The 17,024-nt window shown below is 51.8% G+C and overlaps 1 protein-coding gene across 1 annotated transcript in view; it reads left to right on the top strand.

Moving 5' to 3' along the window:
* The window catches only part of FAM178B (family with sequence similarity 178 member B), a 112,563-nt gene that overhangs the window by 15,168 nt on the left and 80,371 nt on the right, over positions 1 to 17,024 (top strand). Inside the window, exons 5-7 of the mRNA XM_058428100.1 lie at positions 952 to 1,013; positions 4,097 to 4,204; positions 11,112 to 11,264. Coding sequence (XP_058284083.1) covers positions 952 to 1,013; positions 4,097 to 4,204; positions 11,112 to 11,264 — 323 coding nt within the window. The remainder of the gene's footprint in view (positions 1 to 951; positions 1,014 to 4,096; positions 4,205 to 11,111; positions 11,265 to 17,024) is intronic.

Genomic DNA, 17,024 nt, shown 5'->3' on the forward strand with positions numbered 1-17,024 from the left:
CCTCGCCCTGTGTCTCCACCCGTAACTCTGCGACAGATGGCTTTGGGTGGCACCAAATTCGATGCCACTTCATGGGGCGCCTTGAGGCTTTCATGGCTGAGGTTAGGATTATGGCCCTGGAGCAAGGAGGGATCTCAGAACTGAGGTCTGGGCTTGGTTGTCCGCAGAGACTTAAGCCGACTCTGATCCAGTGGATTGGGAGTCCTAAATGGAACTTCAGTGATGAACTTCCAATTGGGAATAAGCTCCTGCTGCTAGGTAGACTGCGGGACATTGACAGGCCATGGATTGAGAACACTTATTCTAAGAATGGGCTTCAGCTGTTTTAACAGCCTGAGAGAGAGAGAGACAGACAGACAGACAGAGACACAAGGGAGAGGGGGACAGAGGGAAGGAGAGAAGAAGAGGGGGAGAGAGGGAAGGAGGGGGAGAAGGAGAGAGAGGGGAAGAGAGGGTGGAGAGGGAGGGAGGGAGAGGAGAGGGAGAGGAGGAGAGGGCAATGGGGAGGGGCACAGTGGGGAAGGGAGGGGATGGGGATGGGGAGGGAGAGATAAACTCTTTGGCTTTGATAGGGAATGATGTCAGATCATTGAGATTGAAAAAGAGTGCAGTGCAGGATAGAGCCTGGTGCAGGATAGGCTGTGTGGTGTGGTGTGCTGGCGCCTGTGATGTGGTACTGTTTGCTGTCTCTGTGTGAAGTGTCTCTGAAAGCACACGAGGAATGCCCATCCCATGGGCACCTGTGGGGAGGGAACAGGTGGTTGGGGGTGGGGACAGGGAGACATTTTACCCTGCTCCTTTATACTTTTTGATTTTTTAATCATGTGAACATAGTATCTTTTCAGAAAAGCAAACAAAATAAATAAAGGGCTTAATTTAGTTTTTTTTTCTTTTTTCCCCTCTATCTTTGTACTTCTCTGTCATCCTCATTCTCATGTGCTGTTTCTCCAGTTCTCCTGGGGGGGCTCAGGAAGCTACTTCAACAACCTGGACTACTTACTGCAGGAGAAGAGGTGAGCACAGGGCATGGCCTGTCATGGGGTGCTTATTTCTGCAGGGTTGGCAGCAGTCCCGGGACTCACTGCAGAGTCTGGTCAGAGTACAGCAACCTCCCACCCAGACTCAGCCTGCCCTGTGTGCTCTGATCAGTAACAGGCAGGTCGCCAGGGCAGTGGGTGGCATCACCAAGGCAGAGAGCCCCCAGACTCCCACCACGAACAGAGCCCTCCTTCTGGGTCCCTTCTCCACCTTGGCTCCATTCTGCCCAACTCCTGCCAGTTCAAGGGTGTCTCCTCCCACTCAAGGGTTGTGTGAGAGGGAAGTGGAAAAGCAGACGGCTTTGTGGCTGAGGGTTACAGCCTGGCTGTGGCTGGAGGGTCATGCTGGGCAGATGGGACCTCCTAACATTTCTGCCGCCGCCTTCTACCCCAGCGTGCAGGCATGCTTTGCCCATTTTCCCATCCACTCTGAGTTTCACACCTGCCTTCTCCCAGCATATTAGCTTCTAACTAGCTCTCTCCCTGTCTGCCCTAAGTAGTTTCCACAGACTGCTGAAGGCAGCAGTCACGTCTGATGAGATTGGAAATCTCTAGGGAGGTGCAGGTGGCTGGGGACCGACAGGGGTCGTCTTCATGGGGGCATGCTCTTTGGTGGCACGTGAGCAGGTTGTTCACACTTCCTGAGTCTTTGTCCTCTCCCGTTATTGTATTGCGTTGTTTTTGTTCAGTGCATGTCCATTGTGTTTGCAGAAGTTAAGTGTGGGTGGGGGCGATGCCACCCTGGAACACCCAGCTCTCCTGGTGGGAGGACTGATGCCCACTCTTTCCACCCTCCTCAAAGTTCCCAGCCCTATTGGCAGGGAGCTCCTCATGCACTGGGATGAATTATTCTTTGGTCCGTTCCTGGCCCTCTGGCCCGCCCTGGAGTATCTCATCTGCCTCTGCTGTGCAGCCCCTCTGGGCTCCTCCAACCCAGGGACTTGTGTTGTTTAGCTCCTTCACCTGAGTGATTTTCTCCCATTAGATTGTACGTTAGGGAAGGGACCATGCCTATATAGTTCCACGGTTCCCAGCATGGCGATGTGCATTTAGTAGACGCTTGAAAATATTGGCAGGAAAATGAACAGCTGGGGCCTCCTCGTGCCTGCTTGTCGGTGTGCCTGGCATTGGGAGGGTCCTGCTCTGTGCTAGTCAGCTCGGGCTGCTGTAACAGGATGGCACACACTGGGGGCTTAAACAATACAGTTATTTCTCCCAGTTCTGGTGGCCAGCAGCCCAGGATCGAGGTTCTGGTCAGTCGATTCCTGGTGAGGGCTCTTTTTCTTGCTTCTTGCTGTGTCCTCACGTGGCAGAGAGAGCACAATCTGTCTGGTGTCTCTTCTTTTAAGGACGCTAATCCTGTGGGATCAGTGACCTCATTTTACTTTAATTACTTTTTTACTCCAAATACAGCTACACTGGGGTTAGGGCTTCAACATAGGAATTCTGGGAAGACACAGACATTTAGTCCATAGCACGCTGTGTGCTGCACCATGCCAGGCTCTGGATAGTGGAGCTGATGGTACAGCCCCTGCTTCCCTGGCAGTTTAGCATAATGATCTCATACTACCCACTCTGTCATGTTGCCACGGAGGAGCCCAGAAGAGTGACACCTAACTTAACCCGGAGTCGGAAAAGGCTCCCAGATGTGTCCTTGTCACTGAACCTTGCAGGAAAAGAAGTTTTGTTTGGCGGGAGGGGGATGACTGCACATGTAAAGGTGGGTAAGACAGATTATGCCGGCCAGGACCCAAATTCTCGGTGAAGAGGGGTTGGAGGGGCGAGGCAGGAGATGCAGCCAAGATGAGATGCGCATGGAGCTGGAGCCTGAGGGGCCTTGTTGGACACAAGGCTGAGTCATGGGAGAAACTGAAGCAGGCAGAGATATGTTTTCTCTTGTTTAAGAAAGCGTAGGCTGCATTTGGAGAAGGGATGGGAAGGGCAAGAGAGGGACAGTGATGAGGGGCTGAGGGGGCCTGGGACGGGGCTAACAGCCAGGAGGCCCCTGGGAGGAGGGCGATGGGGCTTCTGGTGGGTCTGGTGGCCTGGGTGGTAGACATGGGACATTGGAGGGGCCCAGTCACATTCAGCTGGAAATCACTCAGTGAGTGGCTGGCTAGCAGGATCTGAGCTCACAACAGACCTGGGGTGGAGAGAAAATGTTAGAGAACTGAGGACCCATGGGCCCAACCAGGATGGGCACCTGGAGGGGCCAGACGGGCTGGGGAGGCTCCCAGGGCTCTCTCCACAGCCTGGGCGCAAGGACAAGGAAGGCTGTGTTGGTTTGCAGGGCGGGAGGAGGGTAGGAATCGGGGCTCTGGCAAGGTAACAGGTGTGTGGGGCCTATTGTGGGGGCCAGTTGAAAGAGGAAGTGAGACGCACAGGGGCTGGTGGTGGAAAACAGAGCCCCAGGAGCCAGGCAGGAAGGGTAAGGAGAGAAAGGGAATGGGCAGGAGCAGAGGGGCTGCCCTAAGCGGCTGCAGAGTCACGCCATGCACGTGTCGGGGATGCCGAGGAGCGAGGGCACGAGATCTTTCCTGGTCACGTGGCTGAGGAGCAGAAGGGCTAGCCCTAGGCCTTGGTGTGTTTAAAAAAAAAAAAAAAAAAAAAATGAAGCCGAGTGCTTGCCTGTTGTCCCTTGAGAGGCTGAGGTGGGAAATCGCTTGAGCCCAGGCATTTGAGGCTGTGGTACACTTTGGTTGCATCTATAAAAAGCCACTGCACTCTGGCCTAGGCAACACAGTGATGTCTGGTATCAAAAAAAAAAAAAAAAGACCAAACAGTGTACACAAGTAAAGATGCACTGGAAGTCATGTGGTGAGAACCATCTCCTTCTGGCCTGCTTGCTCCTCTCTGCTCATTTGGGGAAAGCACAGTCTATGTAATGCAACCCGTCCCCATTGCCTTAAAAATCTGTGTGAGCAGCTTCACAGGAGACCAGCCAGGATGGCGCAGCCCTCTGGTCTTGCCGTGTTGGTGGGAACCCCTGCAGCCCAGTGACAGGGCTGCACAATGGGGAACAACACTGACCCCTGGCTCTGGCCCTCGACTTCCTGTAGGGAACAGGCCCTGGAACAGGAGCGAGAGAGGCTGTTTCTGCAGGAGTGTCTCAATCTCAACTCCTTGGATCTTGATGAAGATGAAGTGCCACTCACGCTGGAGCACAGGTGAGGGGCAGGGGCCTGGCACCAGCCTCCAAAGGGGAAAGACTGAGGTGCCAACCCCCTCTGGTTTTGGACAGAGTTTTGACCAACATGGTACAGTGATTTGTGTACTATTAGTGAATTCTAAAGCTACCTCTTTCTCTTAAAGCCACATTCAGCCATTGATTGAAGAAAGATCTGATCACCTACTGTGCATCAGGGTCTCATTTGAGCCTTTGCCACACAGGGATCATAAAACACAGCTTGCTCTGCCCCAATTATCTGCCCAAATTCATAGACACAGATCTCTTGGGAAAATAACTACACAAAACCACAATCTAAATGAAATCTGCTTTCAAGGGGAGGTTACGACCATGTAAGATTTTTCATCTTCCCCTAACTGGAGAAGAGAAAGTAGCTCTGAGTGGGGGCCCTAATTTAATTGGGCCATTGGCTGGAGGGAGAGCTGGCTTCATCTCTACCTCGGAGCATCAGAGATGCCCAGGGCCACAACCGAGTCCATCTTCAGGGCACACTGTTTTCCATCCGTCTTGGTCTGTTGGGGCTGCTAGAACAAAGGGCCATAGACTGGTGGCTTCTAAGCAGCTGAAGTCTGTTTCCCACAGTTGTGGAGGCTAGAGGTCTGAGACCCGGGAGCCAGCAGGGTCGGTCCTGGTGAGAGCACTCTTCCAGGTTGCAGACTGCCTAAGTCTCTCTGTCCTCACGTGACAGAAAGAGGCAAGAGAGCTCTCTGGGGCCCTTTCATAAGGGTGCCAATCTCATTCATGAGGGCTCCACCCTCATGCCCCATCGCCTCCCAAAGGCCCCACCTCCTAATACCTTCACCCTGGGGGTGAGGATTCAACACATGTATTTTGGGGGGCCACAAACATAAGCCTGTAACACCATCCATTCACCCATTTGTCCATGTGTCCATCCATCCATCCATTCACCCAGCAGACATTTATCGAGTGCCAACTATGTGCCAGGCTCTGCTGTAGCTTCGGGATGTGGCAGGAACAAAACCAGTCAGATCTCTGCCTTCCCGCTGCTTCAGCTTTCCTTCTGGAGACAAGCAGTAAATAAGATCAGTGAAGTTGTGCTGCAAGGGCTCCTGAGAAAGGCTAACGCTGGGAGCATAAGGAGTGCTGGGAAGGGTGTGGGCTCTGATGATGTGGGCTCTAATCATATGGGCTTTGATGATGAAGGCTCTGATGATGAAGGGATGTGGGCTCTGGGAAGGGTGTGGGCTGTGATGAGGGCTCAGGGAAGGCCTTGTGAGCAGGTCTTCTAAGCAGCACCTCGAGGAGGTGAGAGCCAATTCCAGGGACCCTGCTGTGGGAGCGCACCTGGCGTGTGGGAGCCTGGAGAAGGGGGCTGCTGGGGGATAGGACGTGAGGGAGGCCAGGGGCAGGCACTGGCTCTTGGAGGCTTTCCTCTGAGTTAATCGGACACGTGTCTGCACAGGACCCTCTGGCCGCTGTGTTGAGGATAGACCAGTTAGGTGTGGAGGCCAGGGCAGCGGGGAGGGGACCAGGAGCAGAGGAGGCCTTGGTAGGAATCCAAAAGTAAAGACAGTGCTTGAGGATGGGGTGGACACTGAGGAGTGGGCAAATTCTGGGTGTATTTTCAGGGTAGAAATGACAGGATTTGCTGACAAATGGATGGAAGGTATAGGACAAAGAGAGGACTCAATAGGGACCCCAGGAGCTTAGGTCTGAGCAACTGGAAGGTTGGAGTTATCTTTAAATAAATTGGGGGAGGCTGGGCACAGTGGCTCATGCCTGTAATTGCAACACTTTGGGATGCCAAGGCAGGAGGATTGCTTGGGCCCAGGAGTTTAAGACCAGCCCCGGCAACATAGGGAGAGCTTGTCTCTCCTAAAACATTTTTTAAAAGTACACAGATGTGTTGGCACATGCCCGTAGTTCCAGCTACTTGGGAGGCTGAGATAGGAGGATCACTTGAGCCGGGGAGGTTGAGGCTACAGTGAGCTATGATCGCACCATTGCACCACAGCCTGGGTGACACAGCAAGACCTTGTCTCTTAAAAAAAAAAAAAAATGGGAGGAGACTGAGTGACTGTGCTACATGCGGCGGGTAAGGTGGGCTTGGAATCAAGGATTCATTTGGGGCATCCTGGGGCGAGATCAGGGAGGCTACTTGGAGAGGCAAGCTTGGGAGTCACTGTGTACGGATGACATTTAAAGCCACAAAACCGGGGTGGAGCACGGTCGCTCTCGTCTTGTAATCCCAGCGCTTTGGGAGGCTGAAGCAGGTAAATCACTTGAGCCAAGGAGTTTTGAGACCAGCCTGGCCAACATGGTGAAACCCTGAACCCTGTCCCTACTAAAAATACAAAAATTAGCTGGGCATGGTGACGCGTACCTGTAATCCCAGCTACTCAGGAGGCTGAAGCAGGAGAATCACTTGAACCTGGGAGGTGGAGGTTGCAGTGAGCCGAGATCGCACCACTTCACTCCAGCCTGGATGACAGAGCGAGACTCCGTCTCAAAAATAAAAATAAATAATAAATAAAGCCACCAAACCGATGATCACCTGGGGAGAGAGAACAGCAGGGGCCCAAGGGCATGGAGCCCACAGCATTTGGCAGCCACAAAGAGGAGATGGCAAAGGAGATGGTGCAGGTTGCAGTGAAGCCAGATGCCTGGGTGCCAGGCTGCTGGCCGAGTGGGAATGATTGACATGATTTAGAGGTCACAGTGCCCTGCACAGGAGCAGCTCTGCTGGAGGCAAACCTGACTGGAGTGGGCTCCTGGAAGAACAAGAAGGGACGAAGGAGAAGAATGGGCAGTAGCTGAAAAGGAAAGTGGGGTCAGATCAGTGGGGTGGTTTCTTTCTGGCTTTTCTCTCTGTTTCTCTTTCTTTGGTAGAGGGAGTAACAGCACGTCTGTAGGCCAATGGTAGTGACCAAGAGAGCGGGGAATTGATGCTAGGGAGGCTGGAAGGGGAAACCTGAAGAACATGTGCATTGGGCTGCAGGGGAGGAGGTGGCCCCAGCTGTGTGGCCAGGGTGGGTCAGCCAACCCACCCTGGCTCCTCTGCCACCTGGGCCTTGCTGCTTCTGTGAACCTGGCCGAGGTATTATTTAGTGCTGGTCTAAGCACCACATGGGCGAAGTTTTGTTGCACACCCTAGGTTAGCATTCTGCATTCCCTCCTTAAGGGCCTGTTGAGTGATAACACACAGACTTCCTGGTGGCGGGATGTGGCCTGCTTTTAGGATCCCCACATTGCATGGGTGCCCAGAGATAGTTATGAGCCACACCTGGGCTGGCCATTTGCCTTTTTTTTTTTTTTGAAGTTTTTCTGATAATCATCTCTCTTTTTTATTTTATTGTTCCCCCGAGATGGAGTCTCGCTCTGTCTTCCAGGCTGGAGTACAGTGGTGTGATCTTGGCTCACTGCAACCTCCGCCTCCTGGGTTCAAGCGATTCTCATGCCTCAGCCACCCGAGTAGCTGGGACTACAGGTGTGTGCCACCACACCTGGCTTAATTTTTATATTTTTAGTAGAGACAAGGTTTTGCCACATTGGCCAGGCTGGTCTTGAATACCTGGGCTCCAGGGCTCAAGCGATCCGCCTGCCTCGGCCTCCCCAAGTGCTGGGATTACAGGCATGAGCCACCGTGCCCAGCCTGATAATCATCTCTTGACTAAATCAAGGATCAGCAAACTTTGTGAAAAGTTTGTAAATAGCAAATATTTTAGGTCTTGAGGACCAGGCGGTCTCTGTCAACTCTGCTGCTGCAGCAGGAGGCTCCTGCAGATGCTGGGTGAATGAAGGTGCATGGCTGTGCTGCAGTGAGCCCTTGTTGCAGAAACAGGCCCCACACAGGACTCCGCCTGCAGGCTATACTTTGCCTGGCCCAAATTAGAAGGACCCCTGCCTCCTGACTGGTTCCAGTTATTATGGTGAAAGTTTAGGAATGTGTTGGGATTTGAGCAGCCGTCCCAGATGGACAAAGAGAGCTCCTCACACACTGCCCAGAGGTCCAGCGAAAGGCAGCCGGCCGTGACATCCCACATGGACTCCCACGAGGCAGGTGCTGCTTCCTGTCTGATGTTGCAGGAAGCATGTGGATGGACGTGGTGGGGCATGTAGACTGAATTTAATTAGTGTGTTTAGGGCCAAAGGCCTTCCTCGGCAAGAGCACTTTGGCAGCATTATATTTGATGAAAGCAGCTTTGAGGTGCATGGTTTTGGTTTCCAGGTTCTCCACTCACTAGCTACATAGCCATGGAATCAAACCTTTTAAAACCTTTTTAAAATCTCTGCAGCAAGAGTAATTCTTCCAGCTCTGTATCTTTCTACCGAGTACATCCAACATTCCAGAAGTCATGGCTTGGATGTTTTGAAACTCCTCACAGAAAGGAAGTTATCTGTGCAACCAGCTTAACGCAGAAGGTAGTCCTGGCTTTGAAAACACTGGTAATTTGCTGGGCACATGATGTTTTCCAGTGGTGCTTTGAGAAAGCCTCTTTGACAACAGCCACTTTGAGGTGGTGGTTTTGATGTGGGATCATTTGGATGGGACTGTTCAGCTTTCTGCTTTACAAAAGTCATTCACCAGTGTACAAAGCCAGCAGCCTCTTCCATCCCTGAATAGGGCCAGGGAAGGGGGTGCAGGTCAGGAAGGGATGCGTAGGGTGGGGGCTGACCACTGCCTGCCAGACAAGGCGTCATCTAATTGCCACAACTGCCCATCGCAGAAAGGACCCCGGCAGTCCCGAGCAAGCATCTGTGCACGCTCTAACAAGCGGCTTGCATCTTGAATGGGTGACATCCTCAATTCTCCATTTCTTAAAGTTAAAAGACCTTGCGTGTGTGCTGAGCCTGGGGCAGAGGCAGATATTTAAACCACAACATCATCCTTTATTCTCAGCTCTAGGCTGCACAGGAAATCCCCAATTAGATGTATAAGAGTCGCCTCAGGACTCTTAATAATGCACATACATTACAGCCAGCATCACAGAAGTCCCTTTAAAAGATGGTTTTAGGGACAGGGACAGGACCCCTTTATAGATTAGCCTAGTTCTTATAGGCTTTTTTTTTTTTTCCCTTTGAGATGGAGTCTCGCTCTGTCGCCCAGGCAGGAGTGCAGTGGTGCTATCTCGGCTTACCGCAACCTCCACCTCCCAGATTCAAGTGATTCTCCTGCCTCAGCCTCCCAAGTAGCTGGGATTACAGGTGCCAGCTACCACGCCCAGCTAATTTTTGTATTTTTAGTAGAGACAGGGTTTCACCATGTTGGCCAGGCTGGTCTTGAACTCCCCACCTCAGGTGATCCGCCCACCTCGGCCTCCCATAGTGCTGAGCCACCGCACCTAGCCTAGGCTTTTAATAATTTGTTCATTTTTTCAAACTAAAAAACAACTTAAGCAATAGATACAAAACTAATGGCAAAGACATGAACCAAACAGGAAATTGTTTTACCTTTTGTGTGGTGGTTTGGTGAGATGCTTCCCGAAGCCCGCAGGGTCAGAGTCCTCCCGGGTCTGCAGCATTGTTCCCATTTGTTGTGCCATTTCATTCTCAGGACCACCCTGTGATGTGGGTCAGGGCCTTACCTTGGGTCACTTGGCCAGAAAGTGAGACAGGTTCCATGTGCTAGGTTGGTGGGCTGCAGGCGACACCACGCCACCCCCAGTGCCAGCTGCTCATGTCCAGATCCTAAGGGGGCCTGTGGGCTGTTCCGCCCCCGGGTTTGCTGTCCCAAACAGTGGGCCTAGCTGGAAACCAGGGAATGGGCCATCTCCTGATGAGAGGAAGAGAGGCAGTGTCCAGAGCTTGTTTTATTTTATTGTTCTGTTGTTAAATATGTGTTATATTGCTATAAAATCAAACAGAACATAGTTATATGAAGTAAAGAGGAAGTTGCCTTCTTTTCCTCTCCCCTCCCTCTGATTCTGCTCCCTGGGATGACCCTCAGTTGTAGTGGGATATGTCATATGCTGGCGGTGGGCGTTGCACGTGTCTGAGCACGTCTGTGTCCGTGCATATGTGTGTAGGCTTGTGTGTGCATGCACACACACCCTCTGCTGCTGTTTTCACCCAAGAACTTACTGGGCTCAGCCACGTTGCCGGTCCTTCTTTATGTAGATTTAGCTCATTCTTGGGAAACATCTTCGCTGCCTCCCTTTTTCCCATCCTCATTTCAATGGGTCATTAAGTCCTGACAGTTTTCACCTCTCTCCGATGCTGTTGAAATGTATCCCTTCACCTCGTCCCTTCTTTGTCCATGGGGCCAGCTCCCATCCACTAAATCAGACTCTCTGGGCCAGGCCGGGCCCAGGATCTGCATTGCAGCAGCTGCCTGGGTGGTCCTCAGAGTCCTAGAGCTTGAGGACTGCCGGCCCTGAGAGAGAATCCAGCCTCCTTCATATGAGCTCAAGACCCTCCTGCTTCCGCCCACGCCCATGCTGCCTGCTTACCAGCCTTCCTGCCCCTCCCAGGATGCCGTCCCTAACCCTGGCCGCACCCAGGGCTCCTCTCCTGGGCCCTTATGGAGCTGCCCTGTAGCCCTCTCTGTCCACTCGCTGCAGGGGACTGCCGTGATTTGTTTATGCCCTTCCTGGGTGGTCCATTCCTGACTCACCTTCCGTACCTGGCATTGTAGACGTGCAGTGAAAGTCTGACCTGACAGATCCAGTGGGTGGGGTTGGGTCTTCTGGCTGCTGGACTGGTGCCTTGAGCAAGGGATAGGCCTTATTGATGGGAGACTGAAGGGGCTACTGCGTGCCTAGGTGGGCTCTTCCTCCATCAGCAGGTGGCGCTGTCCCCCTGGTTTGCTGCAAGGACTGCAAGGCAGGGAGCCCCTGGCCCCCTCTGTCCTTCCCTGGGCCAATGGCTATGCCTCAGGCCGAGGTGCATCTGCTGATGCCCGGCCCTCCTGCCCCTTGCCTTGCCAGGATGCTGGTGGAAAAGTACTCAGTGTCCCTGCAGACCATCCCACTGGTCCATCCAGGTGAGACTGTGTTTCTGCCCTGGCGTCACCCCCTGCCATGCATCCTGGACTCCTCACTCCTGAAGCCGCGCAGCCACCTGGAAGGGCTGTTCCTCAGGTAAGTGTGGGGAGGAGGGGTGAGGGGTGGCACAGCCTGTCCAGGACCCCTCCCTCCTGGAGTCCAGGGATAAGGGCCACCCCAAAGGGGAAAATTTGAAGAGGTGATGAGGCCAATTTGAATGTGTCAGTTTTTAGAGATGTAGGTGACATTGTCTACTTACAGTATTTCATTTACTAATTTTGTTGCACACAATTAAAAAATTCCCACATTATAGCAGATAGCCAGTTGTGCATTTACAGGTTCATGTTGCTTTTTCCTCCCATACACCCCAGTGTCACAGAACAGCAGACCCACTATGCGTGCCTTGGGGCTGTGTCTCCGTCAGCACTGGCCCCTTCCTGGGCCATCGAGGGCATGTGATGGACCCTTCCACCTACTTGTTGGAGGCACTTCAGTGTGTGTGTGATGCAGACACTGAAAAGCCTGTCCCCAGCTGCAGGCACACACTCTAACAATACAACAGCTGTCTTATTCTTTTTGGAAGTAAATTCATGATCATTATCACGTAACCATTGACTATATTGCTTTTTGAGAGAATTTTTAAAAGATTTACCACAACCTTATCCAACACTTGGAATTATGAGCTAATATATCCAAGAAGAAGAGGAAAGAAAGTCCACAGGGTTCAGTGCAGCAGCGTCTGCCGGGTGCTCACACAGGCTGGTGCCCTGTGGGGCTGGAGGCCAGGGCCGTGGAGAAGGGGCTGTCCTTGCCCACCCGGTGAGGAGAACAGAGGCGGAGCTGCTGCTGTGGTCTCTTCGGCCACCTTAGGACTTGAATGCCAGAGTCTTGCTCTCTTTTCCAGTTATACAGGGCTTATGTTTATTTCATGAATTCCAAGTCCATCTTATTGTATGATACAAAAATTATTTTTAACATTTTGATATGCTTCCTTTAAAAGTTTTTATCGTGGAAAGTTAACAAGCACATATCAAAGTATAGAGAACCATATAACGTCCTTCCACACACCCATCACTCACTTTCAACAAGGATCAACTCAAAGCCAATCTTGTTTCCTCTCAACCTCTGCCCACCAACACTATTACCTCAGGATTACTTTTTTTTTTAAAAACAGAGTCTCGCTCTGTCGCCCAGGCTGGAGTGCAGTGGTGTGATCTCAGCTCACTGCAACCTCCGCCTCCTGGGTTCAAGCGATTCTCATGCTTCAGCCTCCTGAGTAGCTGGGACTACAGGCACCTGCCACCACGCCCGGCTAATTTTTGTATTTTTAGCAGAGACGGGGCTTCACCATGTTGGTCAGGCTGGTCTCGAACTCCTGACCTTGTGATCTGCCCACCTCGGCCTCCCAAAGTGCTGGGATTACAGGCGTGAGCCACTGTGCCCGGCCACCTCAGGATTACTTTTAAGCAAATCCTCAGACACAGAAAACTGAATCTACAACTACTTCAGTTTGTGTCTCTAAAACATAAGACTCTATTTTTAGACATAACTTCGATATTACTATCATACCTGAAGAAATAGTAATTTCTTAATAGTGCTAATATGAGTTAGTGCTCGGATTTCAATTTTCTTCCTTCTTTTTTTTTTTTTTTTTTTAAGTATTTTGAGATGGAATCTCACTCTGTCGCCCAGGCTGGAGTGCAGTAGCACCATCTCGGCTCACTGCAACCTCTGCCTCCCTGACTGAAGCGATTCTTCCACCTCAGCCTGCTGAGTGGCTGGGATTACAGGTGTGTGCCACCGCTCTAGGTTACTTTTTGTATTTTTTTGTAGAGATGAGGGTCCCGCCATGTTGCCCAGGCTGGTCTCGAACTCCGGGGTTCAAGTGATTCTCCTGCCTCAGCCTCCCAAAGTGCTGGGATTACAGATGTGAGCCACTGCGCCTGGCCTTCAGTTTTCTTTAGATGTCTTTAATAGATTCTTCAGGCCGGGCGCGGTGGCTCACGCCTGTAACCCCAACACTTTTGGAGGCCGAGGCAGGCGGATCATGAGGTCAGGAGATCGAGACCATCCTGGCTAACAGGGTGAAACCCCATCTCTACTAAAAATACAAAAAAATTAGCCGGGCGTGGTGGCGGGCGCCTATAGTCCCAGCTACTCAGGAGGCTGTGGCAGGAGAATGGCGTGAATCCGGGAGGCAGAGCTTGCAGTGAGCCGAGATCGTGCCACTGCACTCTAGCCTAGGTGACAGAGGAAGACTCCATCTCAAAAAAAAAAAAAAAAAAAAAAAGATTCTTCAAATCAGGATCTGAACAACGTCCAAACATTGCAATTAGATGATAAAATGTTAATAATGAAATAATACTTTATTACATTGATGCCCTAACATATTTAAGCATTTTCTCATTTTTTGAACATTAAAGTTTTTTCCAACCTTCCTTTATTATAAATAATACAGCGGGGAATATTGGGGAGTATTTGTCTGGAGGTCTAAAATGTGTTCATAGCTGCAGTGTGAGGTTATTGGGTCTAAGTGTGAGAACATTAGTAAGGGTTCACATCACCATGTTGGAAAGGCATTATATAAGAGATAGATGGTGAAAAGAAGAAAGAGCTGGAGAAAGGAGAGAGCCAAAGAATGTCTGGGCAGGAACTGAGGTGGACAGTTGAGAAAGGACGGCGTCTTCCTGGGCTGCTTCAGCTTCGGAGTTTGTGCCCACAGCAGGTTTTCTGTCCTAGAGTGGATGGCGGGCAGGAAGTGTTTGACAGATGAGATGGCTCGTGGAGCGGTGACCTGGGATCAGAGCAGGCCTGCCAAATGGGGCCAGGTGGCTGCCCAGCTTCCCTGGAGTGAGGGCTTCAGACCCTCCTCCCTCAGATATGGTAATGAGGCTCCGTAGAGAGGGTGTTGCCAGTGCCTCAGATCTGCAGTCTTGGGAATTGGCTTTGGGCTTTCTGGAGGGAATGTCCGCTGTGTGACTCGGACTCAGTCCTGGGACTTCTGCCGGGCAGTGGCGAGGCCCACTTCCTGGAGGTCACCATTGAGCCCTGGGTCATCTTTCATTTCCTCCTTGTGCCAAGGACTTCAAGGCCAGACATAAGAGTGGGAAAACACTAGTCGGTCATTCAATAATAATCTTACCACATTCAGCCAGAAACATGGCCATGGAGGCGGGTGACAAGGGGATCTCTTTTTTTTTTGAGATGGAGTCTCGCTCTTTCACCCAGGCTGGAGTGCAGTGGCGCGATCTCAACTCACTGCAGGCTCCGCCCCCCGGGGTTCACGCCATTCTCCTGCCTCAGCCTCCCGCGTAGCTGGGACTACAGGCGCCCACCACCTCGCCCGGCTAATTTTTTGTATTTTTAGTAGAGACAGGGTTTCACCGTGTTAGCCAGGATGGTCTCGATCTTCTGACCTCGTGATCCGCCCGCCTGGGCCTCCCAAAGTGCTGGGATTACAGGCGTGAGCCACCGCGCCCGGCCAACAAGGGGATCTCTTAAGAAGCAGTCAGCGGGGCATGGTGGCTCATGCCTGTAATCCCAGCACTTTGGGAGGATCGCTTGAGCTCAGGAGTTCCAGAGCGGCCTGGCCAACATGGAAAAACCCCGTCTCTACCCAAAAAAATGCAAAAAAAGTTAGCCATGGGTGATAGCACACCAGTGGTCCCAGCTACTCAGCAGGCTCAGAAGGGACAATGGCTTGAGCCTAGGCAGGTCGAGGCTGCAGTGAGCCGTGATCATGCCAGTGCACTCCAGCCTGGGCAACAGAGTGAGACCCTGTCTCAAAAAATAATAATAAATAAAAAGCTGTCAGTCCAGTTCCATACACAAAGTTGCCACTGTGGTCTGTGGCCATGCTGCCCTGAACGTGCTGGATGTTCTCTCATCTCAGAGGCTGAGCAGGGCCTGGCCTGGTTAGTACTTGGGTGGGAGAAAGTTCGTGCTGTGTGAGCTGACAGCTAGGTTTTCATTTTCCTCGTTATACCACCTATATATTCCTAACTTTCTACAGTGAACATATATCATTTTTATCATTAGAAGGGGGGAAAGTAAATGCCATTTTTAAAAAAATCAGCTCTTGAAATAGATTCACTTCTTCTTACCTTTCTGTGAAAGGGGGAAAATATCTTCCCTCTGAACAAAGTAGGCAATAGCACAAATTAAGCAGTTTGTTTCAGATTGCAGAGTGAGCATGGGTGGGCTTGGCGTCTGTGTCCCAGCAGCTGTCCTGTTGGACCTATCCAGGTTTATGTGCAAGAACCCTCTTCCCGGGGAGCCTGCCTTGGGAGTACATGTGGTCCAGATGACCCCCTCATCCATCACCAAGCTAGCTGTGCATCCCGGGGTCAGTCCCCTGCCACCAGAGTCACATGTCATTATGACGGAAGCTGATACCAGCTGATTGCAGGAGCTGAACTTTTTTCCTCCTCCCTTCACAGTAATTCAAAAGGAAATCCAATTCTCCTGCATGGAAAAGTGTCAGGACCAAAGCCCACATCCCACTCGGGGGCGGAAGTCGGAAGGGTGGAGTTTGCCTGCCCTGCTCAGTTAGTCATAGGCCCCCCACAGTATTTGCAAGGACACTGGGGTCCACGTTTGTCCTCTGGGTGCATCTGCCACTGTTGGTGCGAGGACCAGCGTGCTTTCCACAAGCCCGATGCATGGGCCAGGCCGTTCCTCCATGAACATCCAGCAGGCAGGGGAAGAAGGAGGTGGATGAGGCTGAGCTGCTCCCGGAGGCCCGGCAGCCCTGCCTCTTGTTTTGCCACTAGCTTCTCTTCCTGGAGGAAGAGGCCAGGGTTGAAGCCCAGGTGCAATAAATCCAGCAGTTCTGAAGTGTGGAGAGGGCTGAGCCTTCCAGCTGGCTGCATCTGCCCCCCAAAATAAAGAGCAAGCGGAGGTAGCAAGCAGGGCCATTATGGAATCCCTGAGTTTCTGCCTGTGGTAACACTCGCTTATTTATTTACCTATTTTTGGAACGAAGTTTCGCTCTTGTTGCCCAGGCTGGAGCGCAATGGGGCAATCTTGGCTCACTGCAACCTCTGCCTCCCAGGTTCAAGCGATTCTCCTGCCTCAGACTCCTGAGTAGCTGGGATCACAGGCACCCGCCACCACGCACAGCTAATTTTTTTTTTCTTTTTTTTTTTTTTTTTTGAGACGGAGTCTTGCTGTGTCTCCCAGGCTGGAGTGCAGTGGCGCGATCTTGGCTCACTGCAAGCTCCGCCTCCCGGGTTCGCGCCATTCTCCTGCCTTAGCCTCCCGAGTAGCTGGGCCTACAGGCGCCCACCACCGCGCCTGGCTAATTTTTTTTGTATTTTTAGTAGAGACAGGGTTTCACCGTGTTAGCCAGGATGGTCTTGATCTCCTGACCTCATGATCTGCCCACCGTGGCCTCCCAAAGTGCTTGGATTACAGGCATGAGCCACCACGCCTGGCCTCGCATAGCTAATTTTTGTATATTTAGTAGAGACGGGGTTTCACCATGTTGACCAGGCTGGTCTTGAACTTCTGACCTCAAGTGATCCACCTGCCTTGGCTTCCCAAAGTGCTGGGATTACAGGCATGAGCCACCATGCATGGCCAACACTCACTTATTTTTATTTCATTTTTTTCTTGTTTTTAGTCAGGCCTATGCTCTGCTGCCCATGCTGGAGTGCAGTAGTACGATCACAGCTCACTGCAGCCACCAACTCCTGGCTTAAGAGGTCCTCTTGCCTCAGCCTCCCGAGTAGCTGGGACCACAGGTGTGCACTACCATGCTCAGCTAATTTTTGTATTTTTTTTAGAGACAGGGTCTCACTGTGTTGCCTAGGTTGGTCTCAAATTCCTGGCCTCAAGCTATCCTCCTGCCTGGGC

This window comes from Hylobates moloch, unplaced genomic scaffold (genome assembly GCF_009828535.3).
Source record: "Hylobates moloch isolate HMO894 unplaced genomic scaffold, HMol_V3 SCAFFOLD_15, whole genome shotgun sequence".
Taxonomy (NCBI): domain Eukaryota; kingdom Metazoa; phylum Chordata; class Mammalia; order Primates; family Hylobatidae; genus Hylobates; species Hylobates moloch.